Here is a 16904-nt window from a genome sequence, read left to right as displayed (position 1 = left end):
TTAAAGCTTGTGTTTCCTTATTAATTTTCTGTCTGGATGATCTGTCCATTGGTATAAGTGAGGTGTTAAAATCCCCCAGTATTATTGTTTTACTGTAGATTGCCTCTTTTATAGCTATTAGCAGTTGCCTTATGTATTGAGGTGCTCCTATGTTGGGTGCATGTATATTTACAATTGTTATATCTTCTTCTTGGATTGTTCCCTTCATCCTTATGTAGTGTCCTTCCTTGTCTCTTGTAACAGTCTTTATTTTAAAGTGTATTTTGTCTGATATGAATATTACTACTCTCTCATTCTCATGATCTCCATTTGCATGGAATACCTTCTTCCATCCCCTCACTTTCAGGCTGTATGTGTCCCTAGGCCTGAAGTGAGTCTGTTGTAGACAGCATATATATGGGTCTTGTTTTTGTATCCATTCAGCCAGTCTGTGTCTTTCGGTTGGAGCATTTAATCCATTCACATTTAAGGTAATTATCGATAGGTATGTTCCTATTACCATTTTCTTAATTGTTTTGGGTTTGTTTTTGTAGGTCCTTTTCTTCTCTTGTGTTTCCCACTTACAGAAGTTCCTTTAGCAATTGTTGTAGCGCTGGTATGGTGGTGTTAAATTTTCTTAGCTTTTGCTTGTTTGTAAAGCTTTTGATTTCTCCATCAAATCTGAATAAAATCCTTGCTGGGTAGGGTATTCTTGGTTGTAGGTTCTTCCCTTTCATCACTTTAAATATATCATGCCACTCCCTTATGGCTTGCAGATTTTCTGCTTAGAAATCAGCTGTTAACCTTATGGGAGTTCCCTTGTATGTTGTTTGTTGTTTTTCCCTTGTTGCTTTTAATTATTTTTCTTTACTTTTTTGTCAGTTTGATTAATATATGTTCTGGTGTGTTTCTCCTTGGACTTATTCTGCCTGGGACTCTCTGTGCATCCTGGACTTGGGGGGCTATTTCCTTTCCCATGTTAGGGAAGTTTTCAACTATAATCTCTTCAAAGATTTTCTCAGGTCCTTTCTCTCTCTCTTCTTCTTCTGGGACCCCTATAATGTGATTATTGGTGTGTTTAATGTTGTCCCAGAGGTCTCTTAGGCTGTCTTCATTTCTTTTCATCCTTTTTTCTTTTTTCTGTTCCATGCAGTGATTTCCACCATTCTGTCTTCCAGGTCACTTATCCATTCTTCTGCCTCAGTTATTCTGCTATTGATTCCTTCTAGTGTATTTTTCATTTCAGTCATTGTATTGTTCATCTCTTTTTTTTGTTGTTCTTTAATTCTTCTAGGTCTTTGTTAAACATTTCTTGCATCTTCTCAATCATTGCCTCCATTCTTTTTCTGATGTCCTGGATCATCTTCACTATCATTATTCTGAATTCTTTTTCTGGAAGGTTGCCTGTCTCCACTTCATTTAGTTGTTTTTCTGGGGTTTTATCTTGTTGCTTCATCTGGAACATAGTCCTCTGCCTTTTCATTTTGTCTATCTTTCTGTTATTGTGGTTTTCCTTCTGTGGGCTTTAGGATTGTAGTTCTTCTTGCTTCTGCTGTCTGGCTTCGCATGGATGAGGCTGTCGAAAAGACTTGTGCAAACTTCCTGATGGGAGGGACTTGTTGTGGGTAGAGCTGGGTGTTACTCTGGTGGGCAGAACTCAGTAAAACTTTAATTTGCTTGTCTGCTGATAGGTGGGGCTGAGTTCCCTCCCTGTTGGTTGTTTGGCCTGAGGTGACCCAGCACTGGAGCATACAGGCTCTTTGGTGGGGCTAATGGTGGACACTGGGAGGGCTCCTACCAATGAGTACTTCCCAGAACTTCTGCTGCCACTGTCTTTGTCCTTGTGGTGAGCCACAGCTGCCTTCCGCCTCTGCAGGAGACCCTCCAACACTAGCAGGTACATTTGATTCTGTCTCCTACGGGGTCACTGCTCCTTCCCCTGGGTCCTGGTGGGCACACTACTTTGTGTGTGCCCTCCAAGAATGGAGTCTCTGTTTCCCCCAGTCCTGTCAAAGTTCTGCAAACAAATCCCGCTGGCTTTCAACGTCTGATTCTCTGGGGATTCCTCCTCCCATTGCCAGACCTCCAGGTTGGGAAGCCTGACGTGGGGCTCAGAACCTTTACTCCAGTGGGTGGACTTCTGTGGTATAAGTGTTCTCCAGTTTGTGAGTCACTCACCCAGCAGTTATGGGATTTGATTTTATTGTGATTGCACCCCTCCTACTGTCTCATTGCAGCTTATCCTTTGTCTTTGGATGTGGAGCATCTTTTTTGGCGAGTTCCAGCGTCTTCCTGTCAATGATAGTTCAGCATTTAGTTGTCATTCCGGTGCTCTCACAAGAGGGAGTGAGCGCACGACCCTCTACGCTGCCATCTTGAACTAATGTAAATTAGTTTAAAAATTATGTTAGCTTATGATAGATTAGAATAGTTTTTCAGCTTCATGACTTCGTAATGTCATGTAAAGATTTAGAATTGTCAACCTTGGGAAAACTTCCATCAAGTTTCCTTCATATCTGAGCTGTGACAGATGTACTTACTATATTTAGTACTAGTACAAATTGGTTTGTGCTCTATAAGCACAGGAATCCTAATAAATTTTATATTTTGCAATCCCCATGTAAAAAAAATATATGATATGCTTATTACATATAGTATTGAGGATACTCAGCACTTCATTCTCCTAATACTGCTAACATGAGATAAATTCTGTTTTGACTAGTAGTTGATGAAAGTTAAATCTTCCCCATACAATTTTCCATGTGTGATGATTGGAAGAATCCTGTGTAGGCTAACTTCTGGCTCTGTATTGCAAACCTCTGTCTCCTCCATGATCCACATTCTTCTGGTGCTAGGTGCTATCAGACACAGTCATGCTGCCGTATGACCTTGGGCCCTGCACCTTCATCTTGCAATGCTGGGTGATTCCCCATGGAGATAGGAGAACCATTCCTACTCTGGGGTGACCACCAGTGAGTTAAATCTATACAGAAGTGACAATGAATCACATAAATACACTCCACTAAACACAAACTCAATGTATTTCCCACTTGAGAGCCCCTCATGTGGATTCCAGCATCATCTCACACGAGGCAAAATGTGACAGGAGGAAATAGAGTGGAGGAGACAATGGTCTTAGTTCTTGTGGCTAAAATATTTTAATATTGCAAATCAAAAAGCAAAACAGAGTAAAAGCAATGCAAACAAATTTCTAGTGCTATTCCCAGGGCCTTGGGATGGAAGGTGCAAGTGAGGTGAGCTGAAGCTTAAGCTTCATGGAGGGTCTGCTTCTGGCAGCGATTTGAGGTCAGAGGGGTAACAGGGTGGGTGTGTGAAGATCAAGCAGGGCCCTGAAGCCTTTGTAAGAGCTGGCTTCTCTCTTGAGATAGAGCAACACTGGACATTTTGTGCAGAGAAAAGAGATGATTTTTGTGGTAGGCAGATTAATGTCCCCTCCTGCAAAGATGTCCATGTCCTAAACCTCAGAACCTGTGGCTATGTGACCTTATATGGTAAAAGACACTTTGCAGATGTGATAAAGTTAAGGATCTTACAATGGAAAGATTATAAGGGTGGGCCCATTGTAATCACAAGGGTTCCTATAAGAGGGAGGCAGCAGAGTCAAAATCAGAGAAGGCAATATAATGGTGGAAGCAAAAGTCAGAGTGATGCCTCCATGACCCAAGGAATGTGGCAGCCTCTAGAAGCTAGAAAAGGCAAGGAACAGATTCTCTTCTAGAGCCTCCAGAAGGGACTCAGTCTTGAAGAAACACCTTGATTTTAGCCTTGTGAGATCCATTTTTGGACTTCCTACTTCCAGAACAATAAGATGATATGTTTGTGTTGTTTTAAGCAACTACATTTGTGGTGATTTGCTAGAGCAGCAATCGGAAACTCATGCAATTCTAAAAGGGTCACTCTGGTTGCTCTATTGAAAATAGATGATAGGGGCAGGGGTAGAAGTGAGGAGACCTGAGGAGGGGTTATTATGACAGCTGGGAGGAGAGGTGAGGTGGCTTGGACCAGAGTGTGTGCAGAGGAGGGGCAGAGAAGTAGGCAGATTTCTTTTCTGCCCAAAGTTCTGGCTCTATTTTATCTCTATTTAAAACGTGTATTATCTGAATGCTTCACGAATAGGTAAATAAATCGAGGCACCTATTTTTTTCTTTCTGTCTTTTCACACTTGGTCCAATATTCGACTAGAAGGCACATCTGAGGAGGAACTGTAGATATCCTCTTGCAAAGCCCATATTTCACCCCATCTCAGGTGGCAGACCACCTCTACCAAATGTCTTCTCTTTTCAGTAAATGACTATGGCTCAGCTTAGATAAGGTGCTTGGGAAAAACAACCTACCACACTCCACAGTTTGTATACAGCTGCCTAACTTCCCTTCAGAGCTGCCTAGGACAGGTGGGGATGCATTTTGACCACCCACCTGGACTTGAATTTCCTTTTCTCTGCTTTCTGTGTCTCCCTAGGCCCCTCTTCTGCTTCCTTGCTGTGCAGGTATTGTAGGCACGTGTACCCTTTGAAGACTATTGATGTCTTGTTTGTTTTTCCTTCACTGTCTAGAATAGAGCCTTGCTCAAAGGAGTTCATTAAATATTTCTGCAATAAGTCACTTTGTCTTGGCTCCAGCAGATTTTATTTGCCACACGGTTTCAGGGATTGAGACCTGAAACCAGTATGTACTAATGAAACTCATATTTATAGCCCTGTGCATCTCAAAATGACAAACACAAGCTTTGAGAAACATAGCTTCCTGTGTAAGCTGATAAGGTATGAAGCAGATAAGAACCCTCTTCAGATTTCCTTCTCAAGTGTCTCTGTCTTCCCCACCTGGGGTTCTTTCCTCTCACTTTGTGACAGGTGGCTTGATTTCCCTTGGATGGCTGGAATGTGTCTCACAAAGGGAAATTAAACGTCCTTCAGCTTTTTCTAGGCTCTTGGGATCCTTGGGGTAGATCCTGAGGTTTTTTTTTTTTTTTTTTTTTTGCATAGGCAGGCTATAGAAAAATATAGCTGTTTTTCATCTGTACAGAAAACATTCTTATCCTGGCGTAGTCCATAACAATGCAATTTTTGCTGTAGATAATCAAATTGTAAAAGAATGTAGATTTAAAAACCCAGCAGTCTAGCACCGCATCCATAAGAGAAAGGCTGCTAAGAAAGCAGTAAGTTTTGGACAGGGGTTTGGGAGAGTCTTCTCAGCAACGACTGCTGAAAGTCTCCAAGGAGAGGGCAGTCAGTTTCTCCGAGGGGGCCTTTACTGTGAAGCAGAGAGAAGGCTGGAGGGAATGAAATGTAAGAGGTCCCAGGGCACCAAGGTTAATTGGGAAGGAGTCTGTGACTTGCAGTACATCCTGGAGTATCACTTTTGTCTAGAGAGGCCTCTTCTCCCTCTCCTTGACCTCTGGACACAGGCATGCATTAATTTACAGTTTCCCAATCATCTCTGCATGGTACCACCCACCATCTCCTTATACCTAGAATCTCTTCCAAGCTCCTTTTACAAGGTCAGAAGTTCAGCGTTTGAAATCTGACTCTATTGCATAATCGCGCTAGGCCTTTTATTTTTCTCACTTGTAAAGTGGGGCTAATAATAGTGCGTACCTAATAGGATTGTTTTGAGGGTTAATGCATGTGAAACGCTTCATACAGTATCTAGCTTTTAACCAGTGCTCAATAAATGTTAGCTGTTATTATCTTCACTATATTACAGTAAGTCTTAAATCTCCAGTTGTGAATCTATACTTACAGAAAACCACATGGTGAGGGCTCATAAGAAAATTTTTGTCCATTTTACTTGTAATGTGTATCATATAATTCACGTATGCTTGAAGAAGAATGAATTGGTAAAATATTTTTATTTTTCTTTGTGAAGCTGTCGTAAGCCATGAGAGGAACAAAGCTTCCAATAAATCAAATTTTCCAGATATCTGGACCTGATGAGCAAATTGGCTCAGCCCAGAGGAAAACAAACCCAAGGCCCTTTAGTATTTGTTTGACTCCCCTAATTCTGTTTCCAAGCTATTTTCTGAGGACAAGAATTTTTTTAAAACTTGTGGAAAGATTTTTTTTTTTTTTGCCTCGATTCTCTCTTTAGTTTGCTGATTAAATGTCAATAAATCCCAGCAGCTGCAGGTCACCACTGGGTTTCAATAGGAAACCCTGATTCAGGACACATATTTTTCAATTGTATCAGAATGTGCTCTTGGAATCAAATCAGGAAATCTTGAAGGCTGGGGAACTCTTTTCTTTAAAGTTCTCCCTACTCATTGTTCTTTCCTCATGTCTTTAATGAATTGCTTTGGCTCCCAACCACAGACCAGATTGTGACAAATTAGGAAGGGAAAAAGCTTAAGTTATTGATTTGGCTTGAGGGAATTTTTGTGAGATTTCTGACCCAACCCAAAAAACCAACAACCCCCAAACCCCAAATGATTCTCCATGTTTTGAGACCTTCTTCAGCTTCTGGACTGGGACCAACCTTGATAAGGAAATATCAGTCCATGCCATCAGGGTTAGATACAGAGACCCCTAAATTCTCTGTGGTGCTTCATCATTTCGTGATTTTGGGGAGCTAAAGCCAACTGCCTGGAGGCTGTCTCCTAAACCACATTTGGTAAAGGACAAAATGCTCTGGAGTTAATTGAAGAAAGACAGTGTGTTCATTAATTGTGGGCTCATAGTTGCTGTGATCACTCATGGGCCTGGTGGAAGCCTCCTAAATCTTCCCTTTACTCTTGGTCTTGTTAACAGAGTTGCTGCATTCACTAACTAGTCTTAAACCCTAAGGTGTTATGCATTGTTCAGAGACAAACTCATTAAAAAAGATGTAAGTGACCTGTCTTCTCTTGTCTCCTGGAAGTGGAAGCTGGATAATGTAAAATTTATTTTGTTATGAGGGAGAAGAGCCCAGATTAGGAAGTGGGTGTTGCCTTTGAGGACCTAGAATAGAATCAATGGGCATTTGTCAATTTCTACTGAGACTATTTAGAAAATTACTTCAGACCCTCTTCAGCAGTAATAGTAATAGTGATGTTAAGACTGACTAGCCAAGCTTGGATGATTTCCTTTTTCTTCACCTCTTATTTGCTTTTTTTTTTTCATTAAAAAAAGACTCTTCCACTATTTTTCTGTTTATAAAGTGCTTTCCCTACATTTTCTCACTTAATGATGGCAACAGCAGGTGGCATTATTTTACAGAGGAAGCATAGGTAAGGAGAGGTCCTGAGTTAAAATGTGCTCATGCAGATCGTTTGGTGGAAGATCTCGGGCCTCTTGCTTCGTGATCCTGGCCTCTTCTGAGGGCTCTTTCATCAAACCTATTTTATTTTTTTTGCGGTACGTGGGCCTCTCACTGTTGTGGCCTCTCCCGTTGCGGAGCACAGGCTCCGGACGCACAGGCTCAGCGGCCATGGCTCACGGGCCCAGCTGCTCCGCGGCATGTGGGACCTTCCCGGACCGGGGCACGAACCCGTGTCCCCGGCATCGGCAGGCGGCCTCTCAACCGCTGCGCCACCAGGGAGGCCCCATCAAACCTATTTTTATGGGTCTAAAAAGTCTTGGTGACGTGAGAACAGCATCTTGATTGCAATTAAAAATTCCCAGCAGAGTAGTGTTAGGTCCCTCCCATCTTTTTAAATTTTTTGTTTTGTTTTGTATTTTGGCTGCGCCACGTGATTCTGGGATTTTAGAGATCTTAGTTCCCAGACAAGGGATTGAACCTAGGCTCCCTGCAGTGGAAGCGTGGAGTCCTAATCACTGGCCCACCAGGGAATAACCCCCCCCCCCGCCCTTTTATTCTCCCACCTTTTTTTTTTGCGGTACGCGGGCCTCTCACTGTTGTGGCCTCTCCCGTTGTGGAGCACAGGCTCCGGACGCACAGGCTCAGCGGCCATGGCTCACGGGCCCAGCCGCTCCGTGGCATGTGGGATCTTCCCGGACCGGGGTACGAACCCGTATCCCCCTGCATCGGCAGGCGGACTCTCAACCACTGCGCCACCAGGGAAGCCCTCTCCCACCTTTTAAACTTATGTCTTAGTTATCTGATAACACTGTTGGATTTTTCTAGATGCATCTCCTCCTTCGAAAAGGAAAGACAAGCATACATGCATACATAAATGGATATGGTTTCATTGTCTGAAACCAAGTCAAAGAAACTGTCAGCCCTATAAGATAATTATTTCAGGGAGGGAGGGAGTACCTCCAGGTCATATTCTGAAACTCAGGTTACTCTTTTTGATAAATGTTCCCTAACATTTAACCGATTTATAAATAACCATTTCATAAAATAGGTGAGGTATCCTCAGTTAGTTATCTTGGATCATGTAACAGGAAGCACGTGGCTCAAAGATAAGCATTCTAGGAGTGCTTCATTGATATTTTATTTGATTGAGGCAGACATCAAATTATTTTAGCCTTGACGAGATTTGGGGAGTAAAGGCTATTTCCAACACCCTGTGTGAAACAGAACTTTGAAGGTTTAATGACCTCTTTTACTATATTCTGGAGCAGGTGAAAAACAATGTCTAAGATAATTTTGCCTCTGCTAATGGCTATTGTCTTGGCTCACTGAAATGGTAAAGGATGGCTTCCTATCCAAACACGTGTCTTGGTAGGCTCCTCGGCTGTCACAAAAGAATGCTAACACTATTAAACGTTGGTCTTCTGCCTTACACATCTATACTCAGCTAGCAACACAGCATAGCAGCTCTCCAGGTATTTTCTAGGAAGTTCAATCTCAAGCTTATAGTCATTTAGTGTTTAGCGCAAGTGCAGTTGAGAGAAATAATTAGGATGATTGCTCGAAGGACGTGTAGTTCATTTGCTCTTTTAAATATCCTAAAATACATTTCTGAACTTTATCAGCTCAGCAGGGACTGAGTACAGAGACTCTGTCATTGGGCCCTTGGAATTGTGTTTGAGATGATATCCATAGGCCTGTTATAAAACACAGCTCTAAAATTCTCATATTATATTCTTTCTGTCAAACAATGACTACTTTATGAGGAGTTGTTAGAGAAATTATTGTTTGAGCCAACAACTAACACATTATTTTACTTTCCCAAAGAAATTAGTTTATTTTTACCTTACAGACTGTGAAGTAAAGGGCAATAGACAGGCCTTCCCTTTTTCTGTAGAATTGGTGGTCCACCTGGAACAGGTGTGTGGGTCATCATGTCAGGCATTTTTATTTGCATTAGGGACTCTAGCTGATCATCATCCTTCCATATTTTCTTCCACTTTACTTTAAAAACGTAAACCATTATTTTTCCTGTTGTACGTTCTTGAGTACAACATTACATTATTTTGGAGATGATCTTGTGTGTAAACCCTCTTGCATGTCTGAAGATGTTTTTATTGCCCTTTCATACTTGATTGATTATTTGCCTGAGTATAGAATTCTAAGTTCAAAACTTTTTTTTCTTAAAACTGGAAGGCATCACTCCTGTGTTTTCTATCATCCTTGTTGCTGATGAGAAATTTCATGTTCTAATTCTTATGACTCTGGGGCTACCCATTTTTTTCCTTCTGGAAGTTTTTAATATTTTTCTCTTTGTTTTTTATCAAAATTTTATGAAGATCTGTAGGTCCATTTTCATTCATCCTGACTGGCACTTGGTGGCCCTTTTGCTTTGAAGAGTTGCCTTACTCTGGTGCAGAGAAATTTTCTTCTATTTATTTGATTATTTCCTCCCATCCATTGTTTATGTTCCTTTCTCCTAAGTGTTTTTTTTTTCACATTTCTTTTTTGTCATTTTCTTATATATTTTAAGAGATTTCTTAAGTCTTATTCTTCATTCTCTCTTTCCTACTATACAGTTCGTGCATTAAATATTTTTAATTTCCAGGAGCTTTCTCTTGTTCTCTGTTTTCTTTGTTCCTAGCAGCTTGTTCTTGTTTCATGGATGCCATCCATGTCTTCTTGAATATCTTTGAGGTACTAATTAGAATTAAAAAGAAAAACAACCCCCTTTCCCCACCTGTTTTCAGCATTATCTCTTCCCCTCGGATCCTTCTGTTTTGTGCTCTTGGTTTTTCTTAGATGTCTGGTGACTTATGTTTGCTGGTTTGTATTTACAAATGAAGGACTAGATGGATTAGTTCAGTTTCAAAGGTCTTTTCCCCTGTCAGGCCTCTCCTTTAAATAGGAGGACCAGTGATATAGCCAGCACACAGAGAGGTTTTTCTGTGTGTCTTAGTCCATTCTGTTTGCTATAACAGAGTACAAAGACTAGGTGGCATGTAAACAATAAAAATTTATTTCTCACGGTTCTGGAGGCTGGGAAGTCCATGATCAAGGCATCAGCAGATTTGGGGACTGGTGAGGGCTGCTTCCTCGTTCATAGACGGTTATCTTCTTTCTGTGTCTTCAAATAATGAAAGGGGCAAGAGAGCTCTCTGGGGCCTCTTTTTGTTTTTCTTTTTGCGGTACGCGGGCCTCTCACTGTTGTGGCCTCTCTCGTTGTGGAGCACAGGCTCCGGACGCGCAGGCTCAGCGGCCATGGCTCACGGGCCCAGCCGCTCCGCGGCATGTGGGACCTTCCCGGACCGGGGCACGAGCCCGTGTCCCCTGCATCGACAGGCGGACTCTCAACCCCTGTGCCACCAGGGAAGCCCCGGGCCTCTTTTTTAACGACACTAATCCCATTCACTGGGGCTCCACCCTCATGACCTAATTACCTTCCAAAAGCTTTCAAATATCACATTGGGGATTAAGTCTCAATATATGAATTTGGGAGGGGCACAAACATTCAGTCTATAGCATTGTGGTTTAGTCAGGGTATCTGGCAAATCCCACAATTGCCTCAGTAAGGCAGGCTTTACGAGGCTGCTGTAGCTGATGTGGAGATTCAGAGCTTCTTCTCTCTTAGGCCTGAACACCCCCTCTTGGTTTCTTCCCTAGGCATGTTGCCTAGTCTCTTCAGTGGGTAAGGGAGGGGTATGTGAGAGGACCCAACTGGCTCAATTATAATTATTTTGGTAATTCTCCAAAACTAAGGTGATCAGATAATTTATGTTCCAAACTGAGACACTTTTAATTATTTTGCCAAGACATTAGGCATCACTGGGACTGTCACCCTATCTACAACACACTCTCAATCTTTGTATTTATTTGCTGAATTTGGAACTTCTCTGGGGCTCCATTGGGAAAACAACTCTTCTAAGTCTTTTGGCTAGCATTGTTCCTATCTTTTTTTATTTTTTTTTTTGGTCAAATTGATCCCATCTGATTTCTGTTTTATTTTGTAGACTTTCTTTAAAATTTATGAGCCTCTGATAGCCCCATTCTTATTTTCCAGCACTGTTATGTTTTTATTCTTAAAAAAATATTTTCTGTCATTTCAGTGGGACCTGAGAGGTAAGGGAGGTAGAAGGACATGCTAACTTGAACTGGAAGTTCTTTTATTCCACTGTAAACATACTCTAGTTTACTATATTTTATACATCCATGTGTATCACTTACTCATTTTTGGAACCAGACACATTTAGTGATACCAGTTGTGCAGGAATGAGCTTACTGTGTTAACTCGTAAATCCCTTGATGAGCACTTTCCTTTCCTTCCTCTCACACCTGGAAGGATGCCTACAGAATGTTGGGCATTAAGTCACTGAACCTCTGAGCAATCCATAGTGGGCGTTGTTTATGGGGGATTTGTGCTCTGCTTCCCCTTCTTGCAGGATGTAACTTATTGCCAACAGGGGTTTATATCCCCTCATGCACTGTTGTAGCACATGGAAGAATGTAAATTCCTACAAAGACAATTCAGGCCTAGCATATTTAGGTTAAAGGCAGAAAACTGTAGGGATTTAAAACCCAAAGCCAGAATTTTGCAGAGCTTAGTGAAGGGATGGAAAATCTTCTCCCAGAATTTATCCATGAAGGCTCAGTTCAGAAAGATAATACTTAATGGAAGTATAGAGACAAAGATGAAGTCTTAATAAGAAGATTTTAGAAGGAAAAAGAGGAGAGGACTTCCTGGCTCTGACAAGGTCTCGTGGGATAAGAGCAATGTGGATACCCAGGAGAGGATCCAAACTTTCCCAGCACAGAAATTACTCCTTTGGCCACTTTGGGAAAGGGCTATTCTCAGTCCTTGGGGAGGATGGTTACATGGAGACACTGGACAGGAGTCAAGATTCTGGTGTTTGGAATAAGTAAAATTAGACACAGAACTATGGAATTCTGTGCTTGGACGTGCTTCATATAAATGTGAAATTTAAAAATGATCATCATCTGAATGTATATGCTCTAAACTAAAGCCATCAATATACAAGTTAGCACGTCTGATTTTTGATTTAAGCTAAAGTTAATCTGTAAATTACATGCAGGAGGCCAGTGGGCCAGGTTAGCCTTCGCCATGCAGAAGAGACCCGCCCCCCCCACCAACCCCAAGTAATATCCACTGTTTTCCTGTCGGCAGTTTCACTATGCCTGGGTTAAGGTGGGGATGAATAAACAAATCATCTATCTTTCTAAGCTTTTAAGTCTCTCAGCCTCCAAAATTCCATTTTGGGCTTTGGTATTTTTGCTCTTTGTTGGGGAATGATGAGAGAGGATGATGCTTTTATAGTCAGACTTTGAAATCTTTCTTTCAGGGGATGGTTGGTTGAGAGGTTGCTTCCTGGTGGGTTCTCAATTTCAGAGTTATACACAGGGAACTGACTTTATTAGATGGTAAAGAAGGAAGCCATGTAGGTGGATATCAAACAAATAAACACTCTACAAATAGTAGGAGCCCAACCATAACCAAAGACAGGGTGTCATTTGTCAGGAGCAGTCCTCAGAGGTGAACTTCGTACTTGAAAGCTGAGCCACAGGGACTGTAGAGACACTTAGATTCCTCCTGGAATTTTGGGAAAAGGGAATCAGTTCTTATAACTCGTGGTGCCTGGTATACAGGGAGCAGGTGGTAAGATATTCTCCTATCTCCCTTCTTTCCCTGTTCATCTCCGTCTTCTTTCTCATCTTCCTTCTACTTCCAGCTCTCCTTCTCTTTGCTTTTCTCTTGCTCTTTCTTTCCTCATCCCTACTTTCCACTCTCCAGTCTCCTTTATCTCTGTGGTTGTATGTACCTTCTCTAAAGTCAGACTCTTACCACATGCCTATACTTTTTACAATCTGTCACTTACCCAGGTGGGGAACTGTGGGATTAAGGGACTCCCAGGTTGAGATGGTCAGGTTATTTACTAGGAGAGTCCAACATTGCTGTCTGTTGGTTACTTGACTGATCTTCCTTCCATAGCTTTCATTACTCCACCGTTACCCTTTTGCCAACTCTGGATTAAGTAAACATGGGGCAAGAACGTGCTACCCTTACTACAAAAACATGCTCTGCTGGTGTTTTCTGGGGCATTGTCTCTTCCTGCCCTCTACAAATTTTAATTTCTGCACTATGATAATCTTTGGGTTTGTTGTCCTATGGTTTTGTTATTTGTACTTGCTTTCAGGTGATATAGAAGTGTCCCCTGGCAGTAGCCAGAAAAATTGGGGCACCAGAGAAGGGTATAAGCTCCTTTCTGGAAGATCCTGGTGAGCTGGAGCGAGGCAGAGAGAGAGCACAAAGATTGTGTCCATTGGCCTCCATTCCCCGAGAGCCTCTCCATAGTCCCCTGTAAGAGTACCAAACCAGGAGCCTGCCCCACAGGCCAAAGCTTTTGGACGGGCAAACGGGCCTCTTTCTCAGAAAGACTGAGAATGTGTTTCAGTCAGCTGTCTGTGCAGTGTCCTGGGGGTGGTAGTCTGCCAAGAATAGAATCTTTGATTGTTACAGTCCCATGGGATCCAGAAACATAAGCCCATGGGCTTCAGAGTCAGGCACTCAAGAAGTGTTCCCTGGGTGGCAGCTGTGAAAACCAGGATCAGATGTAAAAACTGGGGCACCAGGTGTGTGTTGATGCTCCCCTCCAGGAGCTCCTGGGGCTCTGCAGTGTGGCAGAGGGGGAGTGCGAAGACGGCACCCAGTGGAAAATAAAAATTAAAAAAAAAAAGGAAAAGAAAAGAAAAATAAGAAAAAAAAGACAAGGGGGAAAAAGAGTAAAGGAGGAAATAAAAAAGATGGTGCCCGTCCGCATTAGCAAGGCAGAGGGAGATCAGGGAGATGGTACCCACCAGCAACCATCCCTGGAGAGTATCCCAGAGGTCCGTGCCCCTTAGACCAATGCTTTAAAATTAGTGAGTCTTTTTCTGGTGCTTTTCAAAGGGCTGCTTCTGTGCTGGGCCCTGGGATGAGTCTGCCTGAGGGCACTTTAAGAGCTCTTCCTCAGTTTGCCACAGCCCTGCCCCCCTGGTCTTCAAAGCAGATGCCTTGGAGGCTGTCTCTCAGGCACCTGTCTGAAAAGTGGGGGTGCCCGATGTGGGGTCTGAACCCTTTGGTCCTCGGGTTGAAGCTCTGGGTTTTGAGTTGCCTCCCACTTGGTCTGAGGGTGGGGTTTATAGTGAGATTGTGTCTCAGCGTTTCCTACCTGCTTTGATTGGTTTCCCTCTCGTTTGCCCAATGTGAAGGGGTCTCTTAGCCAGTTTCTAGGTTTTGGCCTGAGGAAATTGTTCCAGATATATCTGTACATTCAGTATGTCCATAGGAGGAGGTGAGTTCAGGATCTTCCTAAGTTGCTACCTTGGACCGAGACTCTACATTTGCTTTCAGAAGAGATTTTATTTTTTTGGCCACTTCCAGCCAAGGGTAGGTCTCAGTCCCCTGATACTGTAAAGTTCCTCTCAATATGCATGGGTTGTTTAGAAATATCATCTTTGGCTCCGTGGCTATAAGGCCAGTGACCTCACGGGCCACTTCAGTATGGTTTTGTTTGGTTATGTTATATCTTGTAACTCTGAAGCAAAAAAACAAAAACAAAAACAAAAAAAGATTCCTTTCCAGTGTGGCATTTGACTTTTAGCAGCTCCTTCTTTTTTAGGAACTACTTGAAGTTAACAGAAAGTGGAGTTGAAGGGATATAGAAATTGGAGACACATACTGTTTTGCTTTATGGCTGGCATCAGAAAGACAATGAAAAACATTTCAGCTTTCCATTTTGGAATTTTCCAATACACGTTCCAACATTTAGGCTGGAAAAAAACCAATGCCCTTCAAATTTCAAAAGAAAGAATTCTTATAACCTTGATGACAATCAAAGTAACCTATTGGATATTAGTTTAAAGAGTTGTATGTTTCTTTTGGTTGAAAATTTAATTTCATACCTGATTTCTCTCTCTTTAGAAGTGGAACGGATAGTAAAAGCCAATGACCGTGAATATAATGAGAAGTACCAGTACACAGTGAGTAAAACACTCATAGCACACACATGCTGGGGTAGGTCTGATCTTAAGGATAGTAGGATTCTTGCCTTCTAGAACTTTGATTTCACTAAAAACTTTGTTGGTCCATTTTAACAGCAAGGTGCCATATGTTTCCATAAATTCAGATTTTAGTAATGTTTATACATTTATTTCTATTCTGCGCTGAGTGGTTGGTATTCATATTGGTATGGGAATAAGATGAAGTACCTTCTTTCTCAAGAATTTATGCTTAATTCATCTTGGTGCCCATTGGGCACTCAAATCATGTAAGAATACTGTGAAAGCAGGCCTCCATGGTAGTACTTGGTGATAGAAGTGGTAATAGCGGCTGATGGATGATGAATAACATTTGGGGATTTTCTCAAAGCAACTGAGGCTGAATGTGGAAAAGTGCATGTAGGAGAAAGTTCCTAGACCTGAATGATTGTATCTATCAAGTGAGCAGTGAGAATGATTAGTTAAAATGTGTGATCTTTAAGCTTGTACTGAACTACTTTTTTTTTTAATGAGAGTTTTCTTCATTCACATAAGAAATATTTATTGAGAGCCTCCTAAGTGACTGGCACTAGTCTAGAAACTTGGGATACTCTGGTGAGCACTTTGTGAATTATTTCATGGGCCCTCATAAAAATCTCCTCATCTTTCCTTGACTCAACCTAAGCTGCTACATGAAGTTTTTTAAATAAGTTCTAAGAAAGAGAACTGGTAGAATTGATGCTGTGGGTGACATGTGGCCTAGAAGACCTGCTGTGATTGAGTATACCAGCACATTAATGAAAGAAAGTCTCAATTCACAGAGGGGTTTGATGACTATAAAAGCATAGAAATGTAAGTGTCATGGGGTAAACTTTGGCAGTCTCCATCTAGGAATTGGCTAGAGGAGAGAGAATTTTGGCCAATGGCTTATTTTTAGTATTTAGTTTCTGTTGGCAGTGTTTTTCCATACATGTGGAAGGCTACATTGGGCTATTATAGCTTGATACCAGTAGAGGTAGCTAACAACCCCTCTTTTCTCATACTGTGATAATCACGTAAACTTGTGATTATAATTTGATGTTCAATGTAAGTGTCTCTACAGGGAGTCAGCACACTGCCTCTATGACAGATTTCTCATTAAAGTAATATATTGGCACCCTGATTTTATTCATCAGTCTTGTGAGCTTGGTTCAAGTAAATCTGTCCTTGAGAGAAGAATCCCTCGCAGGAGGTTGATGAATATGCTTTGTTGCCAGGGGTTGGGGGGCGGGGGACTACCTTCTCCATAGTGATTAATGCCACTCTGTGGAGCCTCCTGACCGCTGGTCATTTAGCCCTTCTGGTCATCACCAGACTTGGCCCCATGCCTTTCTATCCATTCTACCACTAGTTCTTTAACTCTAGAGGATGACCCTTGAAAGCCTTGACCACCAAACCCTAAATCAGAGGAGTAGATGTCTATATTTTAAGACCTTGGGGGCAAAAACCCAGTAATAAGTAATCTACTACTGGGTAATTATACATTTACGTACTTGGCTTTATCCTTATTTTCCAATGTGTAAGAGGTATTTTCATTCTGTGAGTAGTAACTAGATAAGGAAAGCCATATTTTGTCTGCATTTTGTAAGATGATACAGTCTTTT

The 16904-nt window shown here is 41.8% G+C and overlaps 1 protein-coding gene across 1 annotated transcript in view; it reads left to right on the top strand.

Annotated features, from left to right (window-relative positions):
- The window catches only part of LOC309818339 (putative phospholipid-transporting ATPase IM), a gene marked incomplete at its 3' end in the record, with an annotated part of 151216 nt that overhangs the window by 22254 nt on the left and 112058 nt on the right, over window positions 1-16904 (top strand). The window contains exon 3 of the mRNA XM_082648016.1: window positions 15206-15264. Within this exon, the coding sequence (XP_082504142.1) occupies window positions 15206-15264 (59 nt within the window). The remainder of the gene's footprint in view (window positions 1-15205; window positions 15265-16904) is intronic.

The sequence above is a fragment of the Grampus griseus genome, assembly GCF_964374135.1.
Source record: "Grampus griseus genome assembly, chromosome: 2".
NCBI lineage: Eukaryota > Metazoa > Chordata > Mammalia > Artiodactyla > Delphinidae > Grampus > Grampus griseus.
The sequence above is the reverse complement of the archived record's forward strand: the minus strand, read 5'-3'. Positions and strand labels throughout refer to the sequence as shown.